At 31.1% G+C, this 14,598-nt stretch overlaps 2 protein-coding genes across 2 annotated transcripts; both read left to right on the forward strand.

The window, feature by feature from the left end:
* Positions 1-3,988: 3,988 nt before the first annotated feature.
* On the forward strand, positions 3,989-9,642 carry LOC125867174 (subtilisin-like protease SBT5.3). Its single transcript, XM_049547605.1, has 11 exons — positions 3,989-4,092; positions 4,219-4,328; positions 4,434-4,531; positions 5,216-5,380; positions 6,597-6,705; positions 7,071-7,611; positions 7,860-7,957; positions 8,037-8,282; positions 8,432-8,546; positions 8,638-8,851; positions 9,001-9,642. The coding sequence occupies exons 1-11, from the start codon at positions 4,018-4,020 to the stop codon at positions 9,546-9,548; spliced, it is 2,319 nt and encodes a 772-aa protein (XP_049403562.1). The 5' UTR covers positions 3,989-4,017; the 3' UTR covers positions 9,549-9,642.
* A 729-nt stretch (positions 9,643-10,371) lies between these two features.
* LOC125867176 (ras-related protein RABB1c-like) lies at positions 10,372-13,509 on the forward strand. The gene is made up of 6 exons (XM_049547609.1): positions 10,372-10,569; positions 11,598-11,737; positions 11,995-12,077; positions 12,711-12,915; positions 12,996-13,064; positions 13,244-13,509. Exons 1-6 carry the CDS (start codon positions 10,524-10,526, stop codon positions 13,334-13,336), a joined length of 636 nt encoding a protein of 211 aa, XP_049403566.1. The 5' UTR covers positions 10,372-10,523; the 3' UTR covers positions 13,337-13,509.
* Positions 13,510-14,598: the final 1,089 nt, after the last annotated feature.

The raw sequence follows: 14,598 nt of genomic DNA on the forward strand, positions 1-14,598 counted from the left end.
CCGCATATCTCATGATAAATAATCGAAAGAAAAAAATCATTATGAAGTAATTTGAGTGAGTGCTTTTTAAAAAGGACTTCATGAAATATTTAAAGGTCTAGGAAAAAGGCAAGACAACACAAAATCCAAGCCACTTTGGGCAGCAGACGGCACAGGGGTCGATATAATTTAATGATTATATTATATGGTGATGAAACCAAACAAATTGTGTGTTGCTTTGTGTATTTTTAAGAGTTTTGGATTTTTGCTTTTGATTTGAAAGATTCATCTTACTACTCACTTTTTTAAAAAAATCTCACTCCCATCATGATTAACTTTAGGAAAAAAATAAATATATTAGTTCAATAGGAAAATGACCAAATTGCCCCTAAAGTTTGTGAAATGGAACGGATTTAACTTATGTTAACTACGGAATACATGACATTATCGAGTGCTAAGGTTCTGCTGTTTGAAAATAGTGGCAAATTTAAGTTATTTAACTAACACAAGATAAATATATTCTCAATTATTAATAAATGACAAATTTATTTCATTTCGCATCGTTCGAGAAAAAATGACCATTTGCCCTAGTTCAATTTAAATATATTTGGTGTTACAAATTTATTTTGGTGCTACTACTTATTAGCATGACTTTTGACAAGGCCAAAGCCACTGCATGGGACAAATCCAGCCTTGATTGGGGGCGTTTGACGGATCCTTTCATGGGCATTAATCATTGATATATATCATTTAGAAGATAATGATAATAAGTATAATTAGGTCTCATTTATTTTAATTAAGATTAATAATACTAAATTTAAATACATATATGAATATTAATTAAGATATGCGTTAAGATTTAGACGTTCGAATCTGAATATATACATATAATTATTTAGATACTATATTCAAATATAATTATTAAATAATTAAAATTATTTCATTTTTCAAAATTTGAATGTATAAAATAAAATCTTTTAATGGTTCATGATTATAAAGTTCAACAAAATATTAAATTAATCTAATATTTGTTGTATTAGCTCTGAGTTTTTTTTTTTTTTTACCGTAATTGGATTTTCCTTTTCCAACTTGGTCTTCCTAGCGGTCTTTTAACATTTGGTGGCAATACAATTTGCTACAACATATCATTGACATTATATGTGTGAAAACTCAACCCAAGATAAGAAATTTCATATCGGCTAAGAGAGATGTCAAGTATATAAGTAAGCAGACATTACTAACTAGCGACGCGTTTAAAAGGCGTGCAAACCTAGCTCCACTAGCGGAATGGGCCTATCAGAGCCACACATATGCCAACTCTGTCGACATAGGCTAGATTTCAATGAGTTTACACAAATTCCGATAAGATGGGACAAACCTCAGTGCTGAGTTTAGGCAAATCACATGCGGTGGGGGCAAATCTCAGCGAGGACGCTGAGTCCATGGAGAACGAATATGTGACATCCTAATACATATAAGAAATGTTGAGTATATAAATAAGCATACCTTATCAACTAGTTCAAAATGAAGAATATCACTAAAGGAATGGATAGTTGCAACATGTGTCTTGAAAATTTCTATTGATTAAGTACGAAGACAAATAGTCCTCTCCATGTAGGTTGCAGTTAGGAGTGGCAAACGAGTGGGTCGAGTCGAATATGAGTCGATAAAAAACGAGTTAAATAAAAATGGATAAATACTCTACTTGACTCATATTTTAAATGGGTAAAAATGAGTTACCCAATGAATAATATGGGTCTCCATATTTACCCATATTATTATAGGGATCATGTTAATTATTAAAAGCTTCAAAAGCAAAAAATACTCTTCACCCCTCACCCCCACCTCACCCCATCCACACCAATAAAATACTTAGAACTTTTTAAATTTAACCTGCCCACCCCCACCCCCAACTCCAACGCCTCAAAAATTACTTAACAAGGAGTATATTTATTCTAAAATACTTAATTCTGTTTGTTAATGAGGATTGTAAAAATATATCATTCTTTAGATGACGATAATATATATACATTATTTTTCTTAACAAGGAGTATATTTATTCTAAATATCAAAGTTAAGAGGTTTTCTTGCCTTTTTTTCCTTTACGTAAAAATAAAAATTTCTTCTATGAAGGATATAAAACTGAAAATAAATTTGTAAAAGATTACAAAATCAAATCTACATTAGTTAAATTAAGAGTATATTTAAATCAACCATTAAATGTTAAGAATACATATATATATATATATATAAATCATGATAAGTCTTTTTTAATATTTTTTTTCTCCCTAACAACCAATGCGTAGTTCATGTCGCAAGGTTAGGCAAATTATGTCAACGGGCTCCTTAAAACTAGCAGCCGCAATTCTATATTAATGTAATTGTTAGAAAATTTCACCAGATTAGTTGGTTGACTGTCTAAATGATCATTTTTGTGTTAGAAATTTTCATATATTAGGAGTAAGACATTTCCTAATGAAATAATTGTGACTTCGTATCCAAAGAATGAATCTCTGTTACCTTTGATTAAGAATAAAATACTATTTATCACTCTATCACAATCCTGGTTGGTGTATATGTCATCTTATTGGGAATAACACGTGCATCTCTTAATACTGCAAATTTTTAAGAAATTGCTCGAGTTTAAGCTAAAGCGGCATTAATGAGTCATAAATTTGAGTTTAACTCATTTTTTTTAACTTCGGAATAACTTGGAGCCGCTACAATCTCTGTCACAACCTTTGCCCTTCGGGTTTGCACTCCATGGTGAGCACTTTATGCGTATTGGATAAATCCTTCACTGTATAATAGCCTACGAACTATATAGAAAATGTAAACAACACTAGACTCAATTCTTTTACCATTAAATTTTAGAAGATTTCACTAAAATATTATCACTTAGTTTTAGAACTTTTAGAAATATATTACTTTAATTATTAAAAATATTTGATATGATTTTAATTTTGTATAGCTAGACTTTATTATTTCAAAATTTTAAAATTGATTAAACTATTCAAGAATTAATCTAAATTTTGATAATGATCATTATTCTAATAGTTCAGTCACTACTATAATAATTCTTTTTCTACCATTTTATATAAAAACATAAGGATATATATACCAATAATAGAGGAACCAAAAGTGTTATCCACTTTTTACTTTTTTAGATTTCTTTGTTTCATCGTCTTTAGTGAATATTTCTATTTCTCTCTAATCTAAAACTACTTTTGAATGCTGCATAGCACATGGATGGAATTATTTGCTACTTTAATATATTGCTTCGTCCTTTTCTATGAAACTAAGATAAGATAATAATAATAATAATATATTTAATATAATTTCACGAATAAAATTTAAAATAAATAATATGTATGTAATTTTATCTCTGTTGTTTTCGGTATTAGTTTTTATGGCGACCTAATATTTGAGACAAATGATATATATGTAATTTTATTTCTATCATGTGAAAATAAAGAAATTGTTTTCGACATTAATTTTTATGGCAAACTAATATTCCAAATTACTACTATTTTTAATAGTCAATAAAAAAAGTACCATATAATTATAAAACAGTCAGGGGCCATTCTATTACTACTTTTTATTTGATAGTTCCTTCATATAGTGGTCCCATGAAAAAAAAAGGAATTTAGTCATATTCTAATTTTTAACATTTTTAAAAATATATTCAGAGGGGAATTTCAAAATATCTAAACAAATAAAAAAACATAAAATTACCAATAATAAATTGGTTAATCATTTTTAAAAATTATATATTTAAATCAAGTCAATACATCATTACATTCATATATGCAATAATTCGATTTATCCCCCACAAATAATTAAAAATATAATATGTACAATTTTTAATAAAATTATTTCTAAAGTCAATGAATCTTCTAAATAAAGATAAAGATCTACAATTTTTTTTAAAAAAAATAATCAGTCTATATATGGTCAATAACTCAACCAATAAGATTCCTTATATTATAGAAACTTTATTTAGCAGAAGAGGAGATCTCTGATTTTTTTCAAGAAAATATGAAAAATTCACTATATTTTCTTCTTTCAATTTTTTTTACTCTATTGCTTAGACCAACATTTGCCATAAAAAAGGTAAATACTTCCCTTTTGATTCTCTTTATAAATTGTACCTTTTATTATTATCATTTTTCGATGAACTATCGATCAAAATTTCATTGAAATTTCGAAGTAATGAAAGTTTTTTTTTTGTTTATATAGTCATATGTTGTGTACTTGGGTGAACATTCACATGGAAAAGAAGCAACATCAATTGATTTTGATAGAGTTATTAATTATCATCATGAATTTCTTGGATCACATTTAGGAAGGTAATTAATTGAATTAAAACCTTAGTATATATATATATTTTGATTAAATGAAATTAAAAAAATTATTCGTTTTTTTCCTAATTTTTTTTTTGGTAATATTAACAGTATTGAGAAGGCTAAGGATGCAATTTTCTATTCTTATACAAGACACATCAATGGCTTTGCTGCAATTCTTGAAGATGAAGAAGCTGCAGAATTATCTAGTAAGTGAAATTTTTTTATTTTCCATTTACTGCATTTTTAATTGTTTTTTTACTTTGGTACACATTATTTACTGTGTCCGAGGTGAATCTAGAATATTTTAAAGTTAGTGAGATTAGAATGAACATAATCTTACTATATAGATGTGTGGTTAGTTGAATAAGAGACAAATTCAAAATTTAAAATTTGATGAGTTTGACCTTTTAAAGGTTTTTAATATTCAATTCATTGCATGAATCAAATGTAGTATTCAGTGAATTTTTTTTTTTTATATATATATATATATATATATATATATAGGATTTAGGATGTATTCGCGACCTGCATTTGCTATTGAGTTGAATATCCTTTATTGAAATGTTATATTGTATATATAGGTCAAGTATGAGTATATTTTCTTAAACATCTTTAGCAAAATATATCCCTGATTATGACACAGATTATACATATACATTTTAAGTTTTTTTAATATGTATATGTAATTCGAGTGAAAAGCAATAATTAAGTTAATGAGTTTAATCAACAAATCCTTCTTATAGTATATCTCTCTTTAATTAATCAATGTTAATCAATGTGTGATATTTGGAATCCTCTTTACTAATGAGATTTAAATATCATTAATTAATCAAAATGTTTTAAGTAATAATCAACAAATTAAAATTCTTTAATATGATTTTTTTTTGCAGAGCATCCAAATGTAGTATCTATATTCTTGAACAAGGGAAAAGAACTACACACAACTAGATCATGGAACTTCTTGGGGTTGGAACATGAGGGAAAAATCCCTAAAAGCTCTTTATGGAAGAAGGCAAGATTTGGAGAAGACATTATTATTGGCAACATTGATTCTGGTATGAACTTGTATGATTAATCTAACTTCACATCGTATAAAATTTAATAAAAAGAAAAGCATATTAGAATTTTTCTGTATAAGTCAAACATCTTTATAATAATTTTGTTTGTCCTGATATTTTTTGGATTGTCATAGAGATATTCTGTTATAGAAAACATATAATATTATAATATAATATAAAAATTGGTTCGAACAAAAATTTGATAATTATAGTGAAATGTTGTTATAGAGGATAAATGTTATAGAGTAATTTGATTGCCCAAATATATGCCTCAATTAGCGTATTTTAGTTGAATTCTTTTGCAATAATTCAGTATATTTTAATTCATTTTCTAAAATTCTTTGTAATTAAATGAAATCCATCTTTTTTGCTTCTTAAGAACATTTGTATAAATATTTTTTGCAATTTATTATAGTAAAATGAAGAGGGTAGTAATAAATTGCACGTGGTTCATTGACTTTATAGAGTAAAGATTCTTTTTTCTTTTTTAAATTACACAAATTGTAATATTTAACTATCACTTTTTAGGAAGCTTAGTGTGTGTCTACTTGACAATTCACTACATATTTAAATAAATAATTTAAAAATCTATATATTTAAATATTTTATGTATCAAGATGTCATTATTCTCCCAAGTTGGCCAATCCCATCAATCATGGGCCCACTTTTACATAGCTTTCACTAATGGATCAAATAATATGGAGAATTAGATTGTGAGTATTCAAAAAAAGTTCTGAATATTATTAAGAAATGACCGGTAGATAAGATGAGATGATTTAGACATATGGAAAACAAATGTGTAAATGCACTAGTGAGTAGGTGTGAGAGATTAGATGTAGGGGTACGAGGAGAAACAGAGGTAGATCGAATAAATATTAAGAAGATGTGATTAGACATGATATGACATAACTTCAGTTTAACGATGACATGACCTTAAATAAAAAGATATATGAAATTTGAAATGTTAATCTTAATTGATGACCATCCATTTCATTGATCGATGCTACGTCCCACAATCTATACATACTCAAAGTTAGGGTGTTTACCAGGTCAATAAGATATTTAGGTATGCATTTTTTTTAAACTTCTCTCTTCTCTTTGAGAGTGCCCCATCTTTTCACTCCCTTAATAACTTAACTCACAATCTCAGACTTAAAAGTGAAGGATGCTTATTATCTGAACAATCCGTTCTTATTCATGTGATTGGAGGCAGGTGTTTGGCCAGAATCAGAAAGCTTTAGTGATGAAGGAATGGGACCAATTCCATCAAGGTGGAAAGGAACTTGCCAAACTGGCTCTGACCCCACATTTCGTTGCAATAGGTACTTTCTCTTTAATATTAAAGTAATGTTCAAAAGTTAGTTTGGTATATGAAAACGAGTCCGGAGCCAAAAAAACAAAAAAAATGAGGAAAATTTCCCAAAGGGCAACAAAAATTAAGTATGAAACCAAAAGGGCAACATTTGAATAGAGGGGTAGACGAAAAGTTAGTTTAGTAGATGAAAACTCACATCCAAGTTTAATACTTCAGTAGTATAATGAATTTAACTTCTTTGAACGTTGCGAAAAGGAAAGTTCGTCATATAAATTGGAACGAATGAAGTATGATATATACATGCAACATGTTTATGTTAGTGTAACATCAAGATGACTTTTGACCTATGGAATTTTCCTTTAACTATTGAAGGAAGTTAATTGGAGCAAGATACTTCATCAAAGGATTTGCTGCTGAAGCAGGAGCTCTAGTAACCTCCAAATTCTACACGCCACGAGACACGTTAGGGCACGGATCACACACGTTGTCTACAGCCGGAGGTAATTTTGTCGAGGGAGCTAACATTTTCGGGTATGGCAATGGCACAGCAAAGGGAGGATCACCAAGAGCACGAGTTGCGACTTATAAGGCTTGTTGGCCTCCTATTATTCCATCCGATTCGTGTACTGATGCAGATGTCTTGGCTGCATTTGATATGGCAATTCATGATGGCGTTGACGTGCTTTCAGTATCAATGGGAGGATTGCCTGTACCATATGCCCAAGACAGTATTGCTATCGGTTCGTTTCATGCTATTAAGCATGGCATTGTTGTGGTTACCTCAGGTGGGAATTCGGGTGCTTATCCTGGTACAATAACCAATACTGCACCTTGGCTCATTACTGTCGGGGCAAGTACCATTGATCGCGAGTTCTCCAGCTATATCGTCTTAGGAAACAATAAACGTTACAGAGTATGTTTGTCTTGTCCACTATTCTTTTTGTCTGCAAAACGATACAGTCAGACCTCTCTATAACAATCACCTTATATAACAACATTTCATCATAACCATCAATATTTTATGTTATACTTTACTTCTCTATAACAATATTTTAACTGTAACAAACAACGTCCATCATTGTAAAATTACCTCTCTATAACTCCTTGTGGAGAGTTAGGAAGCATCAGTTCTCATTAGTTTTCGGATTTTTTGTTTTTTAGGGAGTAAGCCTTTCAAGTAAAGCTCTGCCCGAAGGCAAATCGTTCCCAATTATTACTGGTGCATCTGCTAAAGTTGCCAATGCGACAGCTCAAGAAGCGTGAGTAGTACCTCTCTTCCCTACTGCTTAATGTACAAACTAATCTAACTTTGCTAAACCTTTTTATGTCCTTCTGCAGTAATTTTTGCATAGAGGGGGCGTTGGATCCTAAGAAGGCGAAGGGGACTATTTTGGTTTGTCATAGAGGGGGTAGTCCAGTGTTTAACAAGTGCACTCAAGCTACTTCAGTAGGTGCAGTTGGTATCGTTATACTCAACAGCGTGTTCTTTGGAAATGAAATGTATGCTGAGCCTTATCTCTGCCCTGCAACGCATATCAGTTACTCCGATGGACTTCAAGTCTCGTCTTATGTTAATTCAACAAGGTATAACAAAGAGTCTACGAAATCTAGCATTGTCACAGTACAGCAAATTAAATGATTTAGTATACATAGCTATAACAAGAAGAATCCTCTGTATTCCCATTCTATTTCTATTTAATTTTCTTGTTAAACGTCGTTGTTGGTTTGAGCAGGAAAGCTACAGCTTACATTACTCGGCCAACAACTGAATTGGGAACGAAACCAGCGCCAGTTATGGCTGTCTTTTCGTCCATTGGACCTAATAGGGTGACACCAGAGATTCTTAAGGTCTTTTACCATTTCGAGATTGTTAAATTTCAAGTCTATTAACCAAAATGATTTCATTTTTACAAGTATTTATACGATATTATCTTTGCAGCCAGATATTACTGCCCCGGGAGTGAGCATACTAGCTGCCTATACTGGAGTTCAAGGACCTACAGAAACAGATTTAGATAATCGTCGAGTTAAATTTAACACAATGACAGGAACTTCAATGTCATGTCCCCATGTGGCTGGTGTTGTTGGCCTTTTGAAGACCCTCCATCCAACTTGGAGTCCTGCAGCCATCAAATCCGCCATTATGACATCCGGTAGGACTTAACAACCTTTTCGATCATGCATATGAATGCAACTTTTCTTGAAGTCTTAATCAAATTAGGCTTCAAAAATAAGAACTAAATGAGTTATAAGCAAACTTTTATATGATTATGATGCCTTGTTTACTCTTCTTCTGGCACAGCAAGAACGCGAGACAACACGATTAATCCAATGACAAATTCAACTCACCTCAAGGCATCACCATTTGCTTATGGATCAGGACACATATGGCCAAACCGCGCCATGGACCCTGGCTTGGTTTATGACTTAACAATCAATGATTACATGAACTTCCTCTGTGCACAAGGGTACAACGAAACTCAAATCAGTTTCTTCACACAAGGCCACTTCAAATGTCCTGAGCCTATTAGTTTCAGCAATTTGAACTTGCCTTCAATCACAGTGCCCAAGCTCAATGGCTCGATCGTTGTGACTAGAACATTGAAGAATGTAGGGTCCCCGGGCACTTACAAAGCTCATATTCGATCCCCGATTGGAATTACTGTTGTTGTTGAGCCAAACACATTGGAGTTCAAGAAGATTGGAGAAGAGAAAAGTTTCAAGATCACTCTGAAAGTTAAAGGACATAAAGCTCCAAAAGATTATGTATTTGGCCATTTAATATGGTCTGATAACAAGCACTATGTTAGAAGTCCCATTGTAGTGAAAGTTGCTAAAAATGTTAGATAACATTCATTTCTATGTTTATTGTTACTTGTATAATGTGTAATGTAATACTATTCATTGCTCTCAAAAGTATTTGAATAATAGCAATCATCAAAGCTTTATATATCATGAGAATGTTTTGGTGAGTGATCCAATGAGCTAAGGAATGAAATAGATTTTCGTTCGGTTAATAATTGAGGACAAATATGCTTTTGAGTCTCGACGTTACTAAAATAATCTATAGTTACCCTTATTTTCAAATGACGAAAGCTTAGCACCACAAATTTATTATATTTTCTATAATTAAGAGGCAAATTTGAGTTATGCCACTAACAATAAAGACATACATAGGATCATTCTATCTTTCATAATTGAAAAAAGTAAGTGCAAACAATATAAATTCCACTCGTTTAGGATCTAATACATGCCTTTTCGTGAATTTTCAAAATTACCTTTTTGCCAGATTTTGGTCCCTAAATACATGTATTTAGCGTGTCTAGATAGATGTATCTCGGATACATGATGTCAAAATTAGGTACAATTTATTCCTGATACACTATATCCAAATGGATTTATATGTATACGATTCTCTCGCTTGCCTTTCTTCATATCTATCTATATGTATATCAGAAGTATCTAGTATCCCATATGCATATATTTAATGTGATTCGTATACCTTTGAGATACACACTTCTCGCTCCCGCTCGCTCCTCTCCTCTCCTCTCCTCTCTCTCCTATTTGTATTTGTATCTAATAGTAATTTCATAATTGAGAAAAGACACTCTTGGCCCTTTTTTTTACCTTGTTCCTTTTATCTTTCTGGTGATGTCTGGAGAAAAGAAAAAGAGAGGTTTTTGAATATTTACAGAGCCAATCCCTCTCTCTCTCTCCTCTCCATCTTCTGAAACTTTCTATTAAATTACCAGAAAAATTCCTATATATTCAAGCAGTCAAATTCTCCAGCTCATTTACGTGTTCTCTTTTCAGATCTCATCAATCATGTCGTACGCTTATCTTTTCAAGTATATCATCATCGGAGATACAGGTAATTTTTCAATTGTGATTGATTTTATCGTTAATTTGATTTGTAAATCTAATGATTTCCTTTTTGCACCTGTTTATAATGTTCTCGTTTTGGTTTTTATGGATCTGGAATGATCGGGAAGGTTCTATTTCAATGGAGGTTGTTGTAATGATTATGCATATGATTGAATTCATGCTATTATGAGAATTGTAGCATTTCAATTGTTTTTTGAATTTTGTGTTATTTCTGTTGTATTTGATATTTTAATTATGGTTGGTGATATATCCATGGAGTTTGATAATTGATTTTTTTTTTCCAATGAGAAGCATTTTGTTAGGCTAAATTTGATGATTTAGGTCATAAAAATACGGTTCGTTAAGTTTTTAGTAAATAAATTGGAGTTTCAGCAGTTAGAGAATGTTTGTATGATCCAATTCAGTGGATTTGAAGTATGTTTGGTTTGATGATTTGAAGTCTCTTTTTTTCTTTTATATTCCACCAGTTGAAAAAGCCAAACACTTTCTCTTAGAACTATACCAATGCTGCTCCGTTGACTTGTAAAATCGATGTATTTTCTGAAAGAGAAGCCCTTTGAAAAATCGATAAAGTAAGTAATTTGATAATGATAAAACAGTAGTTGGAAAATATTTCTGAGATATATGTCTGCTTTTTTTTTGTGTATGATGAAGTGGTTGTTGATTAAAACTCTGAATGCTCGTAATAATAAGCATATGATTTAAGAGATGAATTACATATGGCTTATGGTGAGAATCATGTGTCTCACAAACATATCGTTATAGGAATCTACCCTCTTATTGCTTTAGGGGCACTCAAAACTTCGAAATCCTTGTGAGTTGTGATGATGTTCTAAACTCTTGGTTGTTCCTTGTATATGCAATGACAACTTTGCTGAGTGATTCCTCATACGAGTGCACTTTGCCCTAGCATTTTCGTATAGTTCATTGGCTTCGATGGAATATTTCCAATGTTGATGTATACATTGCTGAAGCCTTATATAAAACATCATCTCTAATATTTTTGTTGCGCAGGAGTCGGAAAATCCTGTCTTCTCCTGCAATTTACGGACAAACGATTTCAACCGGTCCATGACTTGACCATTGGGGTTGAATTTGGGGCTAGAATGATCACAATAGACAACAAACCAATAAAACTACAGATCTGGGACACGGTTTGTTTCACATCTTTTCTTTCTTTTTCTGCTTCAATATATGCTAAATTTCTAAAAAGATGCGATCATTAGTCTAAACTCTAAACTTTGCTGATCATCTTTTTTTTTCTTCATTTGGAGCTTAAGATAATCTTTGTAAATGCCTTACATTCTTTTCTAGGCAGCAGAATAATTTTCATACTGTTCTCATTATTATTTGCTTGTGCTGTCATTAAATGGCTGCCAGCATGATTATAACGAATGATCTCCCTTTTCAGGCTGGCCAAGAATCATTCAGATCCATCACGAGGTCATACTACAGAGGTGCTGCCGGGGCACTACTTGTTTACGATATTACCAGGTATTATCCTGCATTATGTTTTTGACATTCTTTATGCATGAAATCGAAGTTAGTAAGCACAAACTTGCTCTCATTCTTACACAAGACATACATCAAAGTTCTAGAAATATTCCTCACATACAATCTTAATCAGCCAGACATAATTATCTATATATCAGACTTTTGGCTGCATCTGTAGTATACATTGTGATCTTCAATTTAATTAATTGTTGAACATTACATTGTGCTCTTGTAAAATGATATCTAATGCCATTTGTCTTTTACTGTTAGAGAGGAACTAAAGAAGTTTCTTTAATGTTAGTGAGCACTCTGTTATTTTGGTTCATAAATCTCTCTCTTGACATAAATGAACAAGTATATGGTCTTCCAAATTTAATTTGATAAGGGATCCATGAATTCGAATGTGGACAATAATATATTGACTGTATCGTTGTGCTTGTGCCTTGTGCTGAATTGATGGTTTCCCACCCCCAAATTAAACTTCAAATGGAAATAAGGTCTTACATATTTTTGTTGCTGCCTCTTTGCTTTCATTATGGATAAATAGCACATATTATAGGAATCTACAATTTCTGTGGTCACTCTAACTACATTTCCCTGGATTGTTGTGTTTCTTTCCTCCGGAAATTGTAGGAGGGAAACATTTAATCACCTTGCTAGTTGGCTGGAAGATGCAAGGCAGCACGCAAATGCAAACATGAGTATAATGCTGATTGGAAACAAGTGTGATCTTGCTCACAGAAGAGCTGTAAGCACAGAGGAAGGCGAACAGTTTGCCAAGGAAAATGGGTTGATATTTATGGAGGCCTCTGCTAAAACAGCTCAGAATGTTGAAGAGGTAAAAAATCATTTAACCTGCTAGTACAGCTTTTATATTATACAATGGATTTCTCAAAGTAATTCATTGTACTTCTTCAGGCTTTTATCAAAACAGCTTCCACAATCTATAAGAAAATACAGGATGGAGTGTTTGATGTATCAAACGAGGTATACCTTATCCTGACTATTTATGTATATTCTATTTAATTTGTTTCGGTGTGGACTGCAAATCTTCATATATGGTCTCTAAAGAAACGAAGTTGCCAAAAGGCTAAATGCTTGGCTTCATCAATGGTGTATCTATTCCCTCACCTTAAGCGTATAACTTTTCTTATTACTCTTTGCAGTCGTATGGAATAAAAGTTGGATATGGAGGGATTCCTGGGCCATCAGGCGGACGAGATGGAGCTGCTTCTCAAGGAGGAGCTTGCTGTAGTTGAAAATGGAAACTTTATTCTTTAAATTTGATCATATCCAGTGGTGTTATTATTTATTTATTTATGTTCTTCTAGCATGTTTACCTTCATTGGTGTAACCAATTTGTTTGTGCTTATGTTAATATATATATCTGGGCAAATATAAACAACTTTACTTATTGAAATGTTATTTTGTAAATATATCTGTGCAAAAGTACTACGGTATATAATCACATACATATTCAATGGGAACAAAAATATCGATATCATCTAGGATTAGTAACATTGTGGTTATAAAAAAAATAATTCATAGTTGAGTGATTTTATAGATGAAATATTCATCGCATTTTTTATTTTTATTTTTTTTCCCCATTTCAGTTCTCTCACCTGTGTATTTTGTTACCTTCCTACATGCGTGGTCCAGCGTCCACGTTATCTACTAATACTTTTAAAGTTTTTCATATCCCTTAACAAAGAAATATAATAATTCTAGTTATAAATATATTTAAATATTATTTGTATTAATTTTTTAAAGGTCCATAAAAAATGGAGTTATTGAGAAGTTTTATATTGCCAAGATGAACGATAAAACTTTTTTTTATGTGTATGTCACGTTATCTCGTTCTTGCTGCATCGAAGATTTTCGAGCTACTACTTCGCCCATGTATTAGGAATGTATTAAATTTTCTTTTCAAATTTTAACCTTTTGCTTTAATAACAATAAAATTTTATTTGATATTTTAGAATTTTGAATCAAATTACCTAAATCTCATTGTCTATCAATAAGATTTTTTAGACTAATAGCCAAGATATTGTATTGCAATAATTGGCTAACATATTTTATCAACTTGTAAAATTAATTTTATTTATAATAGAGTAGTATTTTTCTAGAGGTTATAAGAAATTTTTTGCAAAAAAAATAAATTAATTATAATTTGAGATATTGAAATAAAAACTTGATAATATGCCAAAGAAAATTTTATATTCCTATATCACTATACAATAAATTGTAAAATTATATAATAAAATGACTTGAAAATAATATTTAACTACCTATAATAAATAAATTTTCATTATTATAAATAAAAGGTTTCAATACCTAGAGTTTAGTTTGAATTGTTCAAATAAGAGACCAAATCAGATCAAGTTTTTATGTCTTTTAAAAAATCTTTTTAAGTTTTAGTTTTAGGTTAATGATTATATTATATTGACTTGTTATTGAGTAGAACTTATCCTTTTCATATTTCACTTTTCTAAAAAGAGTAGACAGTGAGAAGGGTAGACAG

Source organism: Solanum stenotomum, chromosome 6, assembly GCF_019186545.1.
Source record: "Solanum stenotomum isolate F172 chromosome 6, ASM1918654v1, whole genome shotgun sequence".
Classification (NCBI taxonomy): Eukaryota; Viridiplantae; Streptophyta; class Magnoliopsida; order Solanales; family Solanaceae; genus Solanum; species Solanum stenotomum.